Source organism: Salmo salar, chromosome ssa09 (assembly GCF_905237065.1).
Source record: "Salmo salar chromosome ssa09, Ssal_v3.1, whole genome shotgun sequence".
Lineage (NCBI taxonomy): Eukaryota > Metazoa > Chordata > Actinopteri > Salmoniformes > Salmonidae > Salmo > Salmo salar.
Genome location: NC_059450.1, coordinates 69,988,558 through 70,005,393, shown reverse-complemented (window position 1 = coordinate 70,005,393; position 16,836 = coordinate 69,988,558). Strand labels below are relative to the sequence as shown.

Genomic DNA, 16,836 nt, shown 5'->3' with positions numbered 1-16,836 from the left:
CCGCACCTCCATATGATCTTGCAGAGAGGGGAGTGGTGCCAGGGCCTGCAGAGGGGGTGGTTGAAGAGGAGTGGGGTCTTTGTCGAGTGGTGGATGTAGAGCCATCAGACGGGATGATTGACATAGCAGTGAGGGGTGAAGACCTTGACCAGCGGGGGCGCTTGCTGGGGAGGGGTGGCTCCAAAACGTCATCGTCCAAATCCTCTGCATCCTCCACTCTGTGGTGAATACAATAAAGGGATATATTGTTGTAAGACACCCAGAATTACAGTTGACTAAATTTACTAAACGACATAACTGTAAAGAAAAACACCAAGCCTAAACTTTATCTGTGCAGTGACTCACATAGAAGGTGTGAAGGACACACACAATGCAAACAGTAACACTTTGGAGAGAAAAGGCAGAGGTGAGAACCACAAATAAACAATGGCCATGAGAGTTTAGTGGCCTCTCCAATGATGAAACGTAGAACAGCAAACAGTGAACTAATATGAAACAGACAATAAGTTGACATCCATTGATGGAAAATGATCTGCCATTTTTTTAATAAGGGCAAATTATCTATTTTTTTTATAATATTATTGTTGTTTTTTTACTCCTTTTTCTCCCCAGTTTCATGATATCCAATTGGTAGTTACAGTCTTGTCCCATCGCTGCAACTCCCGTACGGACTCGGGAGAGGCGAAGGTTGAGAGCTGTGCGTCCTCCGGAACATGACCCCGCCAAGCCGCACTTCTTCTTGACACAATGCTCGCTAAACCCAGAACCCAGCCACACCAATGTGTCGGAGGAAACACCGTACACCTGGTGACAGTGTCAGTGTGCACTGCGCCCGGCCCGCCACAGGAGTCACTAGAGGGTGATGGGACATGGACCGCTGCGTCACTCAGGAGGCGCCAAATGATCTTTTCTCTTCCAACATATTAACAATCGTTTATTAAGTCATGTCATAGTTTGCAATAATTATTATTTTGATGAAAACTGAATTTAGCTTCTAACATAGTTACAAGTTACATTGATATCCCTAATTAATTGTCTCAATAAAATAATAAAAAATTGGGCTAGCTTTCAGGCCTTTTGGGTGGGTTTTGAGTGGTAATTGACCTAAAAATCTTAGCTAGACCTAGCAACCCTGCACAGGAATACAACAGTCTGCATGCCACATGAAGCACTGACGACAGGGAGGGAGGGAGGGAGGGAGGGAGGAAGGGAGGAACACGTCACAAAAGGAGAAAGTCAGTGATGATGACAATGGCATGAATCATGTATTTCACAACAAAAAGTGAAGGTAGCTTTAAATGCTAATTTGCCATCTCTGGCTACCCAGAGTTCGCTCTCAAATTTCAAAAAAAGTAGCTATGAACTCACATTTCCCATTTGAGACAGACAGGTGTTAAAAATACAAATAATGTAAGTAGCTAACGTAACTATTATCTTGCTAGCCAGCTAGCTAATGTTAACTGCTTGCTATTGTTCCAGTCAGATGTCACAATGACAGCTGTAATCTTGGCATCGCATGAGCTACTCTCGTGAGGTGATGAAGAACTGCACAGGGATGAGGAGAGCAGCCAAAATGAAGGTGAGCCACCTGCCAGAAATAGTGTTTATTTTTGTCAAAATTATTTTGTAAATGAAATTGAATGTAAATGATTTAGAGCTGAAAAATGAAGTATACTGTTCTTTCCCACTTTAGTGAAAACTTTTGGTGCAATTCTATTTTACACCCACAAGATGGTGTCAGATACTGGAGCAATGTAGCCTATCTATACTCAGATCCAAAATACAGTCTATTGAGCTAGGCCAGGGATGAGCATCGTTGATGGGGGTGGGGGCCACAAAAATTAAGAACTCATGAGGGGCCGCAGTGGTTCGCAGGTCTGCTTACCCACATTCATTCATATGCAAAATTTTGTTGGCTAACAAAATCAATAGGGGCCACCCGGTCGGTAATGATTACTACAAGTTTAGGTAGCTGGCCGCTAGACTAATTCACCAATTGACTGACATAACAAGAAAACTGCTGATGCACTACCAAATTTCGAAATTGCGCCGTGTGTATTCCACTATTCTAACTCTCAACAGTATGTTGAGACCCCAACTCAGTTAAAAAAAAAGTATTTTTATTTTATTTGGGGCGGGGGGCTACAAAAAGGGGGCAGCGGCCACCAGTTGCCTATCCCTAAGCCTGGCTATCCACCATGGTCTATGTAGGTTAATAAAGATACAATGAGGATAATAAACAATTAACAAAAAACAACAAGCTTTTTATCATTTTTTAAAACATTTTTATCAAATGGCTTTAATATAACTTTAACATAAAAGTCTTGACATAGCCTACATAAAATGCAATTCCCAATTACTCCAGGTCATGGTTACAACAGGTAAAAGTTGCATATTAATCAAGGGATGATTGTTGGATGATGCTTTGTAAACATCAATCAAAACAAACTGAACATAACCCGATGGCCAGGACATAGTGCAGTGTACTGCATATGTCAAGAGGTTTTCCACCTTCCTTTGCCATCGTATGACAAAGATACTTTTTGAATGAGGGGTATCATTTACATCCTATTCCCATCATGGTCATTTGGTCACCGGCGGTCAGGGCCTCACTGAAGAAAGTCTTTGTTGCTACTTGCGCTGATTTTACTAAGCCTTTTATTGTTGGAACAGAGGAAAGACTGCAAGCTGCGTGTGTAGAGGTGGCCCTCTTATTGTGTTTCCTACCGCAGATTCTAAAATAAAACGTCTTAAAACCTCTCTCCTTTCAGCTCTCCACTTCCAGCAATTGTTTCTGCCTGAGTCTTATCTAGCAGCCCTCCCTTTCCCAAGGGTAATGTGCCCTGTTCTCTGAAGACTCCATCATATTAGTGAACACACTGCATAGCAGCTAGATCCTCACTCTGGGTGGAACATGGTGACCACATGACCAGTCTCACACGTTCTCATGTGGTCAGGAACAAAAGGTTTGATGAAGAAAATAACATTGTTTCATCATATTATGAAGTCAGATTGCATACAAATGGAATATATCCTCCTGCCTTTTTGTCCTCTCTCCATTATCTGTGGTCAGTGAGATGTCTCTATTTATTCTTCACTCAGCCCATAATCATGGCCTCTTTAGAGGATTATGTAGCCCATAATCATGGCCTCTTTAGAGGTTTATGTAGCCCATAATCATGGCCTCTTTAGAGGATTATGTAGCCCATAATCATGGCCACTTTAGAGGATTATGTAGCCCATAATCATGGCCTCTTTAGAGGATTATGTAGCCCATAATCATGGCCTCTTTAGAGGATTATGTAGCCCATAATCTTGTGATAGGCCAATCTATGAGGTTTTTTTTTCAACCTTTTAATTTTTTTTACTGACAAGTAAAACATACCACAGGCCAGGGTATTCTTGATGTATGATTGACTTATGTGTGTCAGTAAAAGTGATTGAACCTGCATTTCTGGACATATTATTTACCTTCAATAATCTGATGAGGGTTTTGACGTTTATTATACTGTCACATTCATGATTAATTCCTCCTATCGAGAGGGAGAGTTAAGTCATCATGATGTGTGATGTGCAGAATCACACACACTTGGAGAGCAAATGGCATTACTCCCACTACAAGTCGAGTTTTATCAATTCTTTCCCATGTTCTCATGTACCATATCACAATTTTTCCCACTGCAGGAGAAGGAAGAATGTTGTTCTTCACAGATCACGGCGTAAGTAGTGGGTCTCACCTATCAGTTGTCCAGGGGCCATGAGGGAACACAGCCCAGATTGGCTCTGCGGTACTGCACTGCTGCTCAACTCCTCAGAATGGTAGGTCATGCAGGTCTTGAGTTGTGATGGGCGGAAAGGTGAGGCAGGATGTTCTTATTTACAGTTCCTGCCACAGAGAGCTGCCAGAGCCATTTGTTGCAGTGATTGAGGAAAACAGTCTGCTGCACATCCACACGCCATGGGGTGCTGCTTGGGAACAGAGGTCTCCTGCCACGTACAAAGTGTTGCCGGTATTTACATTTGATATAAAAAGCTGCATATCCTGTTTCCAAAGTTAAAAATAAATCCAGCAAATATTTATTGTAAACATTCGGACCAATACCTTCTATCAGATATGACAATGGTTGTTTACTTTTTGAAAGAAAAAAACCATCTCTGACATGCTGATGGTAACCCAGACAAGATCATCTCAACTTTTAGATACTAGGATTACTATTTTCAATTGATCAAGGTCAAGGGCGAGCACAAAACCAAAGTAGCCGGTTTTACATTCACTTTATACAACGTTGTGACTTGTTTGGGGCAATAAAGGGCTGTGTAAGTTGGTGAATTGTGAAACAGTAAATTCAAGAATTGAAATTCACTGTAATGTTGACGTTGCACTAAATGCATCTGTTTTTGGTGTCTGACTGGTTCATTAAAATTCTTTCTCTTCCTGTCAGTGAATTCTTTCAAAGGTTATTCACGTCATTCAAAACCAATAAAACAATGCAAATGTTTGATGTAGAATAGGTGAGGCCAACACGTCATCAATAAATATATATATAATGTAGGCTATTCACATGTCATATACAGTGAAATAATGTAGAACTTGATTCTAGAACGTCACACTGTCACTGCAGTTTGTCTTTGACGTTGCGTCCTTCCTCTGTTTTTCACTATAAAGACTCAGCGCGTGGACTGCAAGCAGTGCTGAGTACAGGGGCGGGATAAGACATTCTCAGACAGTTGCACATGAATTAATCAACACTACCGTTGTTCAGAGGATGAATGGCTGATTTTGCTCTGTGTTTTGTTTCAAATCTGAGGCTTTTGTTTTATTCTACAAAATATTTTAAGAGTCACCCACTTGGTGGCAATGCTTGTTTAAATTTCTTTCACTCAGTTCCAAAGAGTGGAGGAAAAACGTCGCACAGGTCGCACCTGCCCTCTGGGACTGCACTCATCTGTCTCTTCAGTTGCAAGTACTAGTCGGAGTGGAACCAAAACTGCACAGGGGAGCTGTCCTGCACAACAAGCTATGGGATGCGTGGAAAACTCCTGAGTTTCTTACATTTTGATCTAAGGATTTTTTTGTATTAAAAACTGAAAGGACATATTTTCATTTATATCACTTTTGGACTGTTACCTGAGAGACTATATCGCCTTTTATTCTCGGCCAACACTTTTGGCTCTTTCTTGGGATTTTCTGAGGGTATCATCGGTGGTGGACAGAATGGCCCTGCTCAACTGTGCAAAACTCTCAGTCGTCTTTCATTTAATCACAACTATAAGCGGTAAGAATTATTCCATATGTATCCAGAGAAGGTTTCTCCTTTTATTATTTGGCTATTCGAGTTGGACCGCAGTATAATTATGTTCGTTGAAGTCATTTAAAGTTAATGTCTCTACATTTGGTGATTTATTTTCCTGTATGAATAAATTAAGATTGATATTCACATTTGGTCTGTTATTATGCTGGAATGCAGCTTATTAATGAGCAGAAGGCGTTTTTATATTCTATTTGTTTCGAATGGTTTGAAGAGATGAACTAAATTTGTTTTGGACTTTTACGAAATATGATGTTGATGCGGCAAGGATAATCTTGTTTAAAGCATGACCATATCACACAATCCAACTGAGTTAAAATGTCACCTGTTGCTGAAGTTGAATGCACATGTTGTTTCTTGGGATTGAAATTCCATGTCGTTGAAATTGAGTCATTATGATAATTCAGGTTCATTGAAACATCCAACAATCCAAGGTTGAGGTTCCGCAGTTAGGAATCCATACGCGTATGGACATTGCAGTACAACTTGTCACCAGTAGAGGTAGTCACTTTCCATTGAAGAGGGGATGTAATTGAGTAAACGCTGCTGTGGTGTGTTGCCTCGGTGAACTTATTACCTATACCTATGAGTTTATTACCTATACTTACCTATGAGTTTATTATGTATATCTATGAGTTTATTACCTATGCCTATGAATTTATTACCTCTACCTATGAGTTTGTTACCTATACATTTGAGTTTATTACCTATGCCTATGAGTTTATTATGTATATCTATGAGTTTATTACCTATACCTATGAATTTGTTACCTTTACCTATGAGTTTATTGCTTATACCTATGAGTTTATTACCTATACCTATGAGTTTATTACCAATACCTACCTATAAGTTTATTACCTATACCTACCTTTGAGTTTATTACCTATACCTATCCATGAGTTTATTACCTATACCTACCTATGAGTTTATTAGCTATACCTACCGATGAGTTTATTACCTATACCTACCTATGAGTTTATTAGCTATACCTACCGATGAGTTTATTACCTATTCCTACCTATGCATTTATTGCCTATACCTATGCCTTTATTACCTATACCTTCGAGTTTATCACCTATACCTATGATTGTATTACTTATACCTACCTATGAGTTTATTACCTATACCTACCTATGAGTTTATTACCTATACCTATGAGTTTATTACCTATGCCTACCTATAAGTTTATTACCTATACCTACCTACTGTATGAGTTTATTACCTTTTCTGACCTTTGAGTTATTGCCTATACCTATGAGTTTATTGCCTTTACCTATGAGTTTATTGCCTAAACCTACCTATGAGTTTATTACCTATACATATTCGTTTATTACCTATGCCTACCTATGAGTTTATTACCTATACCTATGAGTTTATTACTTATACCTACCTATGAGTTATTGCATGTACCTATGAGTTTTTTGCCTATACCTATGAGTTTATTAGCTATACCTACCTGTGATTTTATTTTCTACAGTACTGGTCAAAAGTTTGGGCACACCTACTCATTCCAGGGTTTTTCTTTATTTTTAATATTTTCTACATTGTCGAATAGTAGTGAAGACATCAAAACTATGAAATAACACACATGGAATCATGTAGTAACCAAAGACGTGTTCAACAAATCAAAATATATTTGAGATTTGAGATTCTTCAAAGTAGCCACCCTTTGCCTTGGGGACAGCTTTGCACATTCTTGGCATTCTCTCAACCAGCTTCATGAGGAATGCTTTTCCAACAGTCTTGAAGGATTTCCCACATATGCTGAACACTTGTTGGCTGCTTTTTCTTCACTCTGTGGTCCAACTCATCCCAAACCATCTCAATATGGTTGAGGTCGGGTGATTTTGGAGGCCAGGTCATCTGATGTAACACTCCATCACTCACCCTCCTTGGTCAAATAGCCCTTACACAGCCTGGAGGAGTGTTATGAGTCATTGTCCTGTTCAAAAACAAATGATAGTCCTACTAAGCGCAAACCAGAGGGGATGGTGTATCGCTGCAGAATGTTATGGTAGCCATGCTGGTTAAGTGTGCCTTGAATTCTAAATAAATCACTGACAGTGTCACCAGCAAAGCACCCCCACACCATCACACCTCCTCCTCCATGCTTCATGGTGGGAACCACACACGAGGAGATCATCTGTTCACCTACTCTGAATCTCACAAAGACACAGCGGTTGGAACCAAACATTTCAATTTGGACTCATCAGACCAAAGGACAGATTTCCACCGGTCTAATGGCCATTGCTCGTGTTTCTTGGCCCAAGCAAGTACCTTCTTCTTATTGGTGTCCTTTAGTAGTGGTTTCTTTGCAGCAAATCGCCCAGGAAGGCCTGATTCAAGCAGTCTCCTCTGAACAGTTGATGTTGAGATGTGTCTGTTACTTGAACTCTGTGAAGCATTTATTTGGGCTGCAACCTGAGGTGCAGTGAACTCTAATGAACTTATCCTCTGCAGCAGAGGTGAATCTTGGTCTTCCTTTCCTGTGGCGGTCCTCATGAGAGCCAGTTTCATCATAGCGCTTGATGGTTTTTGCGACTGCATTTGAAGAAACTTTCAAAGTTCTTGAAATTTTCCACATTGACTGACCTTCATGTCTTAAAGTAATGATGGACTGTCATTTCTCTTTGCTTATTTGAGCTGTTATTGCCATAATATGGACTTGGTCTTTTACCAAGTAGGGCTATCTTCTGTATACCACCCCAATCTTGTCACAACACAACTGATTGGCTCAAATGCATTAAGAAGGAAAGAACTTCCACAAATTAACTTTTAACAAGGCACACCTGTTAATTGAAATGCATTCCAGGTGACTACCTCATGAAGCTGGTTGAGAGAATGTCAAGAGTGTGCAAAGCTGTCATCAAGGCAAAGGGTGGCTACTTTGAAGAATCTCAAATATCCAACACTGTTTTGGTTACTACATGATTCCATAGTTCTAATGTCTTCACTATTATTCTACAATGTAGAAAATAGTACAAATAAAGAAAAACCCTGGAATGAGTAGGTGTGTCCAAACGTTTGACTTGTACTCTATACCTACCAGTGATTTTATTGCCTATACCTATGAGTTTATTAATTATACCTACGAGTTTATTCCCTATACCTATGAGTTTAATGCCTATACCTATGAGTTTATTACCTATACCTACCTAATAATTTTATTAATTATACCTACAAGGTTATTACCTATACCTATGAGTTTTTTCCCTATACATATGAGTTTTTCCCCTATAACGATGAGTTTATTGCCTATACCTATTTATGAGTTGATTAGCTATACCTACCCATGAGTTTATTACCTAAACCTACCTTTAAGTTTCTTGCCTATACCTATGAGTTTATTACAATACCTACCTATGAATTTATTGCCTATACGTATGAGTTTATTACATATACCGATGAGTTTATTACCTATACCTATTTGTTTGTTGCCTATACATATGAGTTTATTACCTATACCTATGAGTTTATTACCTATACCTATGAGTTCATTTCCTATACCTACCTATGAGTTTATTACCTATACCTACCTTTTAATTTATTACTACCTATGAGTTCATTACTTATACTTACCTATGAGTTTATTAACTATACCTATGAGTTTATTACCTATACCTACCTATGAGTTTATTACGTATAATTATGGGTTTATTATCTATACCTTATTAAGTTGACTGTTCCCACTTAATCTCAAATTTGTTCATTCATGTTGGTCGTTTTTTGTGTATCAAGAATCTGTATTGGACATTGGTGGAGTTATTTCTCAGATGTGTTACAGTTAACTAGGCCCCTGGAGGAGGTGAAATATATTTGAAAACAGAACCAGTGTTTTCAGTTACGGTGAAAATATTTATTTCAGCATTGTTATCATGTGGATCTCCAGAGTGAAAGGTTGTTCAACATCTTGAGAATAGAATGTGTTTCACAAAGTAAGCCACATTGTTATCACTTGCCAGTTCCAGGGTCGTGATGCCTCTCCACATAAGGGAGTGAACTTTATTTATAATAAGGCTTACATGGAGAAAATTGGACCTCTGAAATGGAAATTATGGCCCTCCCTTCAGCAAAATATATTTTACGCAAACAATCCCTGAACGCTTAAAAAAAACAAGTGACCCTCCCCTATACCAAAATAATAATTAACACATAAATGGGATAGCAAAGAACATGCCTACTGTTTACCCTCACTTCTTGGACAGACCAGAGCCTTAGATATGCAGTTTTAGAAAAAAAAAATTGTCCTGTAAGCATTGGATGGCATTGCAGGAATTCTGATAGCGCACAGGGCTTCGGGCCAGAAGGTTGTGGGTTCGCAGACCACCGTTGACAAGAGAAGGGTTGGAAAGATCTGTAAAAGCATTGAATTAATCTATCCTTTAATTTGCAGGTCTGAGAACACATGACCATTAATAAACATTTCATGCAATGCTACATTATTTTACATATTAGCAGTATCTTTTTAATATCACAAAAATTACCAAAATTACAGGCTAAGAATGGATAGAGAGCTAGGCCTATGTGTTCATCTCATCATATTTCTCTAATGCCAAATCAGTGTGTCTTGTTTGTAACAAAAATAATTACATCTGAGATGTCATTAGGAATCTGAGCATGGTACTTTCCAAAGTTATGCCTACCTTTCCACCCCAGACAGAGTAGGCCTAGACACAAAAAAATGTAAGCTTTAACTGCTGGCTACTCTTCTTCCGTTGCTTAACCCAATGAGAGAAGTGTTTCCCCAAAATCTGTCTGGGTTTAGACTAGGGATGCACAATATATCGGTGAACATATTAGAATTGGCCGATATTAGCTAAAAATTCCAACATCGGTATCGGCCCGATGTCTAGTTTAACGCCGATGTTAAAAACCGATGTCAAAGCTGCCGTGCATGCCTATATAATGTAGGTACATGACGTAATAACGCCACATAAAATTTTGCTCTACACATGCAACACAGCATCCCTAACCTAGCCCACAATGTCTGCTGTGTGGATCAAGCAGTCAACAAGTGGAGCAGTCATTTGAAAGAGGAAGAAAATTTCAGCAAGACAACTCAAAGGCAAAATCCATTAAAGCCAAGATAATGGAATTCATTGCCCTTGACAATCAACCATTCTCTGTCGTGGGTGATGAGCACCGGTACACACTACCAAGTGTGCTATTTTTCAGATGTTGCCCTACCGGAGTTACACAGTAATAGCGCCACTGCTATTAGCTTCACGACATACATACTATGGAACACCGTTTGGGTCTTTGCGTGTCAAAAAAGATACAGTAGCGCTGTCAAAGCTGTACAAAAAATTCTGCAAACAAGCCAACACCGGCCACAAAAGATGTGTTTACAATACCGCGTTGGTAATAAAGCATAATTTGTTCAACCGCAACTTCTGGAATAGCTAGCGTTAGCTTGGTACCTAGCTAGCACCAATACAACCATCCTGAAAACAATGACCAGTAGAAACTGCAGTCATTTTCATTATTCTTAGCAATGATTTAGGAATCCTTGTGAGTAAGTATTAGCTAGGTTGCCACTTGTTGTTCACCTATTGAAATTGAACAGTTCATGAAAATAAATAGCTAGCCAGCTACTTAACACTGTTCCCAAAGCAAACGTTATAAGCAGCCAGCTAACTTAATCTGGCTAGCGAGGCTCGACCGGACCGGGTTATGTGTTGTGAAGCTAGCCACAATAAGGATTAGGCACAATGGTGGAATTTGCGGTTTGCCTTTAAAATAAAAGTGTGTCATTGACAGTGATGCAAATGAATATAAATAGTAGAATTATGCCATACTTTTATTTTGAAGGCTAACCGCAAAGTCCACTTTTGTGGCTAATCCTTATTGTGGCTAGCTTCACATAGATGGGTCCGACCACCATTAATCAAATAAGAACTGTCTTATGAACGAGGATTATTTTATATGATGACACATAGCTATATAAACACAGCAAAAAAAGAAACCTGTTTTAGATAATTAGTAAAAATCCAAATAACTTCACAGATCTTCATTGTAAAGTGTTTTAACACTGTTTCCCATGCTTGTTCAATGAACCATAAACAATTAATGAACATGCACCTGTGGAACGATCGTTAAGACACTAACAGCTTACAGACGGTAGGCAATTAAGGTCACAGTTATGAAAACTTAGGACACTAAAGAGGCCTTTCTACTGACTCTGAGAAACACCAAAAGAAAGATGCCCAGTGTCGCTGCTCATCTACGTGAACGTGCCTTAGGCATGTTGCAAGGAGGCATGAGGACTGCAGATGTGGCCAGGGCAATAAATTGCAATGTCCGTACTGTGAGACGCCTAAGACAGCACTACAGGGAGACAGGATGGACAGCTTCGCGTTTATTGTCAAAGGAATGAGCGTTACACCGATGCCTGTGCTCTGAAGCGGGATCGATATGGAAGTGGAGGGTCCGTCATGGTCTGAGATTGCAGGCAATCTCAACGCAGTGCATTACAGGGAAGACATCCTCCTCACTCTCATGCGGTACCCTTCCTGCAGGCTTAACCTGACATGACCCTCCAGCATGACAATGCAACCAGCCATACTGCTCGTTGTGTGCGTGATTTCTTGCAAGACAGGAATCTCAGTGTTCTGCCATGGCCAGCGAAGAGCCTGGATCTCAATCCCATTGAGCACGTCTGGGACCTGTTGGATCAGAGGGTGAGGGCTAGGGCCATTCCCCCCAGAAATGTCCGGGAACTTGCAGGTGCCTTGGTGGAAGAGTGGGGTAACATCTCACAGCAAGAACTGGCAAATCTGGTGCAGTCCATGAGGAGGAGATGCACTGCAGTACTTAATGCAGCTGGTGGCCACACCAGATACTGACTGTTACTTTAGATTTTGACCCCCCGCTTTGTTCAGGGACACATTATTCCATTTCTGTTAGTCACATGTCTGTGGAACTTGTTCAGTTTATGTCTCAGTTGTTGAATCTTATGTTATTTACACATGTTAAGTTTGCTGAAAATAAACGCAGTTGATAGTGAGAGGACGTTTCTTTTTTGCTGAGTTTAGTTAGCTAGATAACTATAGCAACTTTACCAGCATCATAGCATACGTATCGATGAATTGTTGTGAAATATGAAATATGAGTGATAGTGTAATCAATGTGTAATAACAAAAATGTATGAACGTGTTAAATTATTATGTGACGTGCAGTCATATTCAGATCCTGCTTGGTCAACAAGCATTTTTGACACGTCAAATAGTGTTATTATTTGAGGTGTATCTTTTTTGACATTAAAAGACCCAAACGGCGTTCCATAGAAATCCTGGTTGAGAATGAAATGACTGAACAAATGAACAACCAAACAGCACAGCTAGTAAGTGAAAGAAATACGTTTTGATCATGTTTCACTGGTAATGGGGACATTCGTAAATGCCAACAAAATAATTTTGGGGTCAGTGTGTGTGTGTGTGTGTGTGTGTGTGTGTGTGCGTGTGTAACCTTTATTTAACTAGGCAAGTCAGTTAAGAACAAATTCTTATTTACAATGACGGCCTACACCAGCCAAACCCGTACAACGCTGGGCCAATTGTGCGCCACCCTATGGGACTCCCAATCACAGCCGGATGTGATAGAGCCTGGATTCGAACCAGGGACTGTAGTGATGCCTTTTGCACTGAGATGCAGTGCCTTAGACCGCTGCGTCCATGTGTGTGTGTTAACTGTTTAACTGTAGTAGAATGCTGCTTGAAAGGCCACATTTTTTTTATATATTATCTGTATCGGATTTATTTGTCAAGGAAAATATCGGATATCGGTATCGGCCAAAAATGTCATATCAGTAATTCAAACATTTTCTATTGTACTTAATGTGAATAGTTTAATCAATAGATTGCGACAGAATTAGATGAATTCCCAAGCAAAGTCATTTTTTTGTCTCCTCGGCTACAGAAGGTTGTAGTTCAGCCTCTGAATGTCAAAGAAATTAAACACTAATGTTCCCATATGCATCGGAGTCACGTCTTTCCCGAGTATTTTACAGCTTGTTTCTAGAATATAGTATTGCGGACCAAAGCGTTGTTATAGATCACTTCATTAAATTGGATCCGTTTTATTTTCTTACAAATCTTAAGCTAGCAAATGCGTTTTGCCATTTTCTTTAATATAAACGTAGGCCTATGGCATACCCTCTCATACCCCCTAAATTCGAGTCTCGGTTTTAACTTAACAGCCCTTCATTGACACAGAGGTAGGCTATTTAAAGAGTGCATGGTGGGTGACTGACAAATCTATAGATATTTTTTTATTTTTTTAAATATTTTTTTTCACCTTTATTTAACCAGGTAGGCAAGTTGAGAACAAGTTCTCATTTACAATTGCGACCTGGCCAAGATAAAGCAAAGCAGTTCGACAACATACAACAACACAGAGTTACACATGGAGTAAAACAAACATACAGTCAATAATACAGTAGAAAAATAACTCTATATACAATGTGAGCAAATGAGGTGAGATAAGGGAGGTAAAGGCAAAACGGCCATCCATGGTGGCAAAGTAAAATACAATATAGCAAGTAAAACACTGGAATGGTAGATTTGTAGTAGAAGAAAGTGCAAAGTAGAAATATAAATAATTGGGTGCAAAGGAGCAAAATAAATAAATACAGTAGGGGAAGAGGTAGTTGTTTGGGCTAAATTATAGATGGGCTATGTACAGGTGCAGTGATCTGTGAGCTGCTCTGACAGCTGGTGCTTAAAGCTAGTGAGGGAGATAAGTGTTTCCAGTTTCAGAGATTTTTGTAGTTCGTTCCAGTCATTGGCAGCAGAGAACTGGAAGGAGAGACGTCCAAAGGAGGAATTGGCTTTGGGGGTGACCAGAGAGATATACCTGCTGGAGCGCGTGCTACAGGTGGGTGCTGCTATGGTGACCAGTGAGCGGAGATAAGGGGGGACTTTACCTAGCAGGGTGTTGTAGATGACCTGGAGCCAGTGGGTTTGGCGACGAGTATGAAGCGAGGGCCAGCCAACGAGAGCGTACAGGTCACAGTGGTGGGTAGTGTAGTCTGGAAGGAGAGTTTACAGTCTAACCAGACACCTAGGTATTTGTAGTTGTCCACATATTCTAAGTCAGAACCGTCCAGAGTAGTGATGCTGGACAGGCGGGCAGGTGCAGGCAGCGATCGGTTGAAGAGCATGCATTTAGTTTTACTTGTATTTAAGAGCAGTTGGAGGCCACGGAAGGAGAGTTGTATGGCATTGAAGCTCGTCTGGAGGGTAGTTAACACAGTGTCCAAAGAAGGGCAAGAAGTATACAGAATGGTGTCGTCTGCATAGAGGTGGATCAGAGACTCACCAGCAGCAAGAGCGACATCATTGATGTATACAGAGAAAAGAGTTGGCCCAAGAATTGAACCCTGTGGTACCCCCATAGAGACTGCCAGAGGTCCGGACAACAGGCCCCCCGATTTGACACACTGAACTCTATCAGAGAAGTAGTTGGTGAACCAGGCGAGGCAATCATTTGAGAAACCAAGGCTATTGAGTCTGCCGATGAGGATGTGGTGATTGACAGAGTCGAAGGCTTTGGCCAGGTCAATGAATACGGCAGCACAATATTGTTTCTTATCGATGGCGGTTACGATATCGTTTAGTACCTTGAGCGTGGCTGAGGTGCACCCATGACCAGCTCTGAAACCAGATTGCATAGCGGAGAAGGTGCAGTGGGATTCGAAATGGTCGGTAATCTGTTTGTTGACTTGGCTTTCGAAGACGTTAGTAAGGCAGGGTAGGATAGATATAGGTCTGTAGCAGTTTGGGTCAAGAGTGTCCCCTCCTTTCAAGAGGGGGATGACAGCAGCTGCTTTCCAATCTTTGGGAATCTCAGACGACACAAAAGAGAGGTTGAACAGGCTAGTAATAGGGGTTGCAACAATTTCGGCAGATATTTTTAGAAAGAAAGGGTCCAGATTGTCTAGCCCGGCTGATTTGTAGGGGTCCAGATTTTGCAGCTCTTTTAGAACATCAGCTGAATGGATTTGGGAGAAGGAGAAATGGGGTTGGCTTGGGTGAGTAGCTATGGGGGGTGCAGTGCTGTTGTCTGCGGTAGGGGTAGCCAGGTGGAAAGCACGGACAGCCGTAGAAAAATGCTTATTGAAATTCTCAAATATAGTGGGTTTATCGGTGGTGATAGAGTTTCCTATCCTCAGTGCAGTGGGCAGCTGGGAGGAGGTGTTCTTATTCTCCATGGACTTACAGTACTATAGCACTATACATAGCACTATAGCCTAATTTAATCTGTCACAGAGGTAGGCCTACCTCTTATTTCTTAAATAGCATTTTTGGACTAGGTCTAATAAAAATAAAATAAAAACAGAAGAAGCCTTTGACTCTCCTCCTGAACTGCTACAGTAAGCCTACACAGCACAGACATTGCTTAGGCAGCACACACATTTTTCTTTGATCAGAAAGAGCAGAGCAGGCCGGGGCTCAGGGTTGGAATACTCATTGCATTGTGTAATGCAGCCTAGTTTTATTTACACCATCCCAAAGCAGCTATTTTAGAAATGCATGCACTTCGTAGCCTATAGGCTATGGATCGTTTGATTGAGACCGCACTAAATATCGCATTTGATATTTCGCGGCCAGCGGAAAATCAGAGATCAGGGGCGGCATTGGGCACACATCAATATATAGCCTAATAAGCAACTATTTTTAAAACACTGAGAAATATAGACATTTCATCAATTACTAAATGGCATTACCCTCCCCTTGGCTAGATTAAAAACAAATACTAAACCCTCCCCTTGACTGAAATTGAAAAAGCATGACCCTCCTTCATTTTCCTCCAGGTAACCATTCTGTACATTCGATCCGTCCCTGAACAAGATGGAGCAGTACTTTCTCTACGTTCTGTCTTGCCCGGTGTGCAACACAGATATATCTTCCTCCCAATGTCCAAATAAACATCACATCCAAACAGAGGAAATACTGGCCCCTCCCTCCCCTGCTACTTTTTCAGTATCTCTAGCTTTATCTACACCGTTTCCAAGTAGATTTCCTTCACTGTCCACACGCAGAGCATGGAAAAAACACAAGGAAGAAACAGACAAGGGGTGGGGAGGGCAGAAGGCACCCTGGAATTGTTCTGGCCAATAGAGGTCACGGAAACATGACACACTACGCTCTCAGTGAAGCACCAGTGTATGTCAAGCCCCAATCTCAAGACAATGAGGCTGAGCAAAGGTGGACCATTGTTTCTGCATGGCGGTTGGCTGTATGGTAGAGCCATTAGTAGTAGACTAATCTCAAGACTGAGGCAGATGTGGAGAGGTTTGGTCAGTGGGACATGTACGGTACAGCACCACAGAGATGGGGGGGTGATTTGTCCTCTACAATCTGAAATAAACACAACTAAGTTGAATAACAGGCATCTATCTATACCTTGGATTAAATGAGGAACACACATTTTGGTTGAATGCAACTGACTAGGTATCCCCTTTCCCCCTTTACACTATAGTATTGGTGGTGCTACTTTGTTTAGCATTGAGATTGTTGGTGGATTT

General features: G+C 40.6%; 1 protein-coding gene across 1 annotated transcript in view; it reads left to right on the top strand.

Annotated features, from left to right (window-relative positions):
- Window positions 1–4,678: 4,678 nt before the first annotated feature.
- Window positions 4,679–16,836, top strand: part of LOC106611743 (vascular endothelial growth factor receptor kdr-like) — a 91,368-nt gene continuing 79,210 nt past the window's right edge. Inside the window, exon 1 of the mRNA XM_014212282.2 lies at window positions 4,679–5,276. Within this exon, the coding sequence (XP_014067757.1) occupies window positions 5,216–5,276 (61 nt within the window). The 5' untranslated portion in view covers window positions 4,679–5,215. The remainder of the gene's footprint in view (window positions 5,277–16,836) is intronic.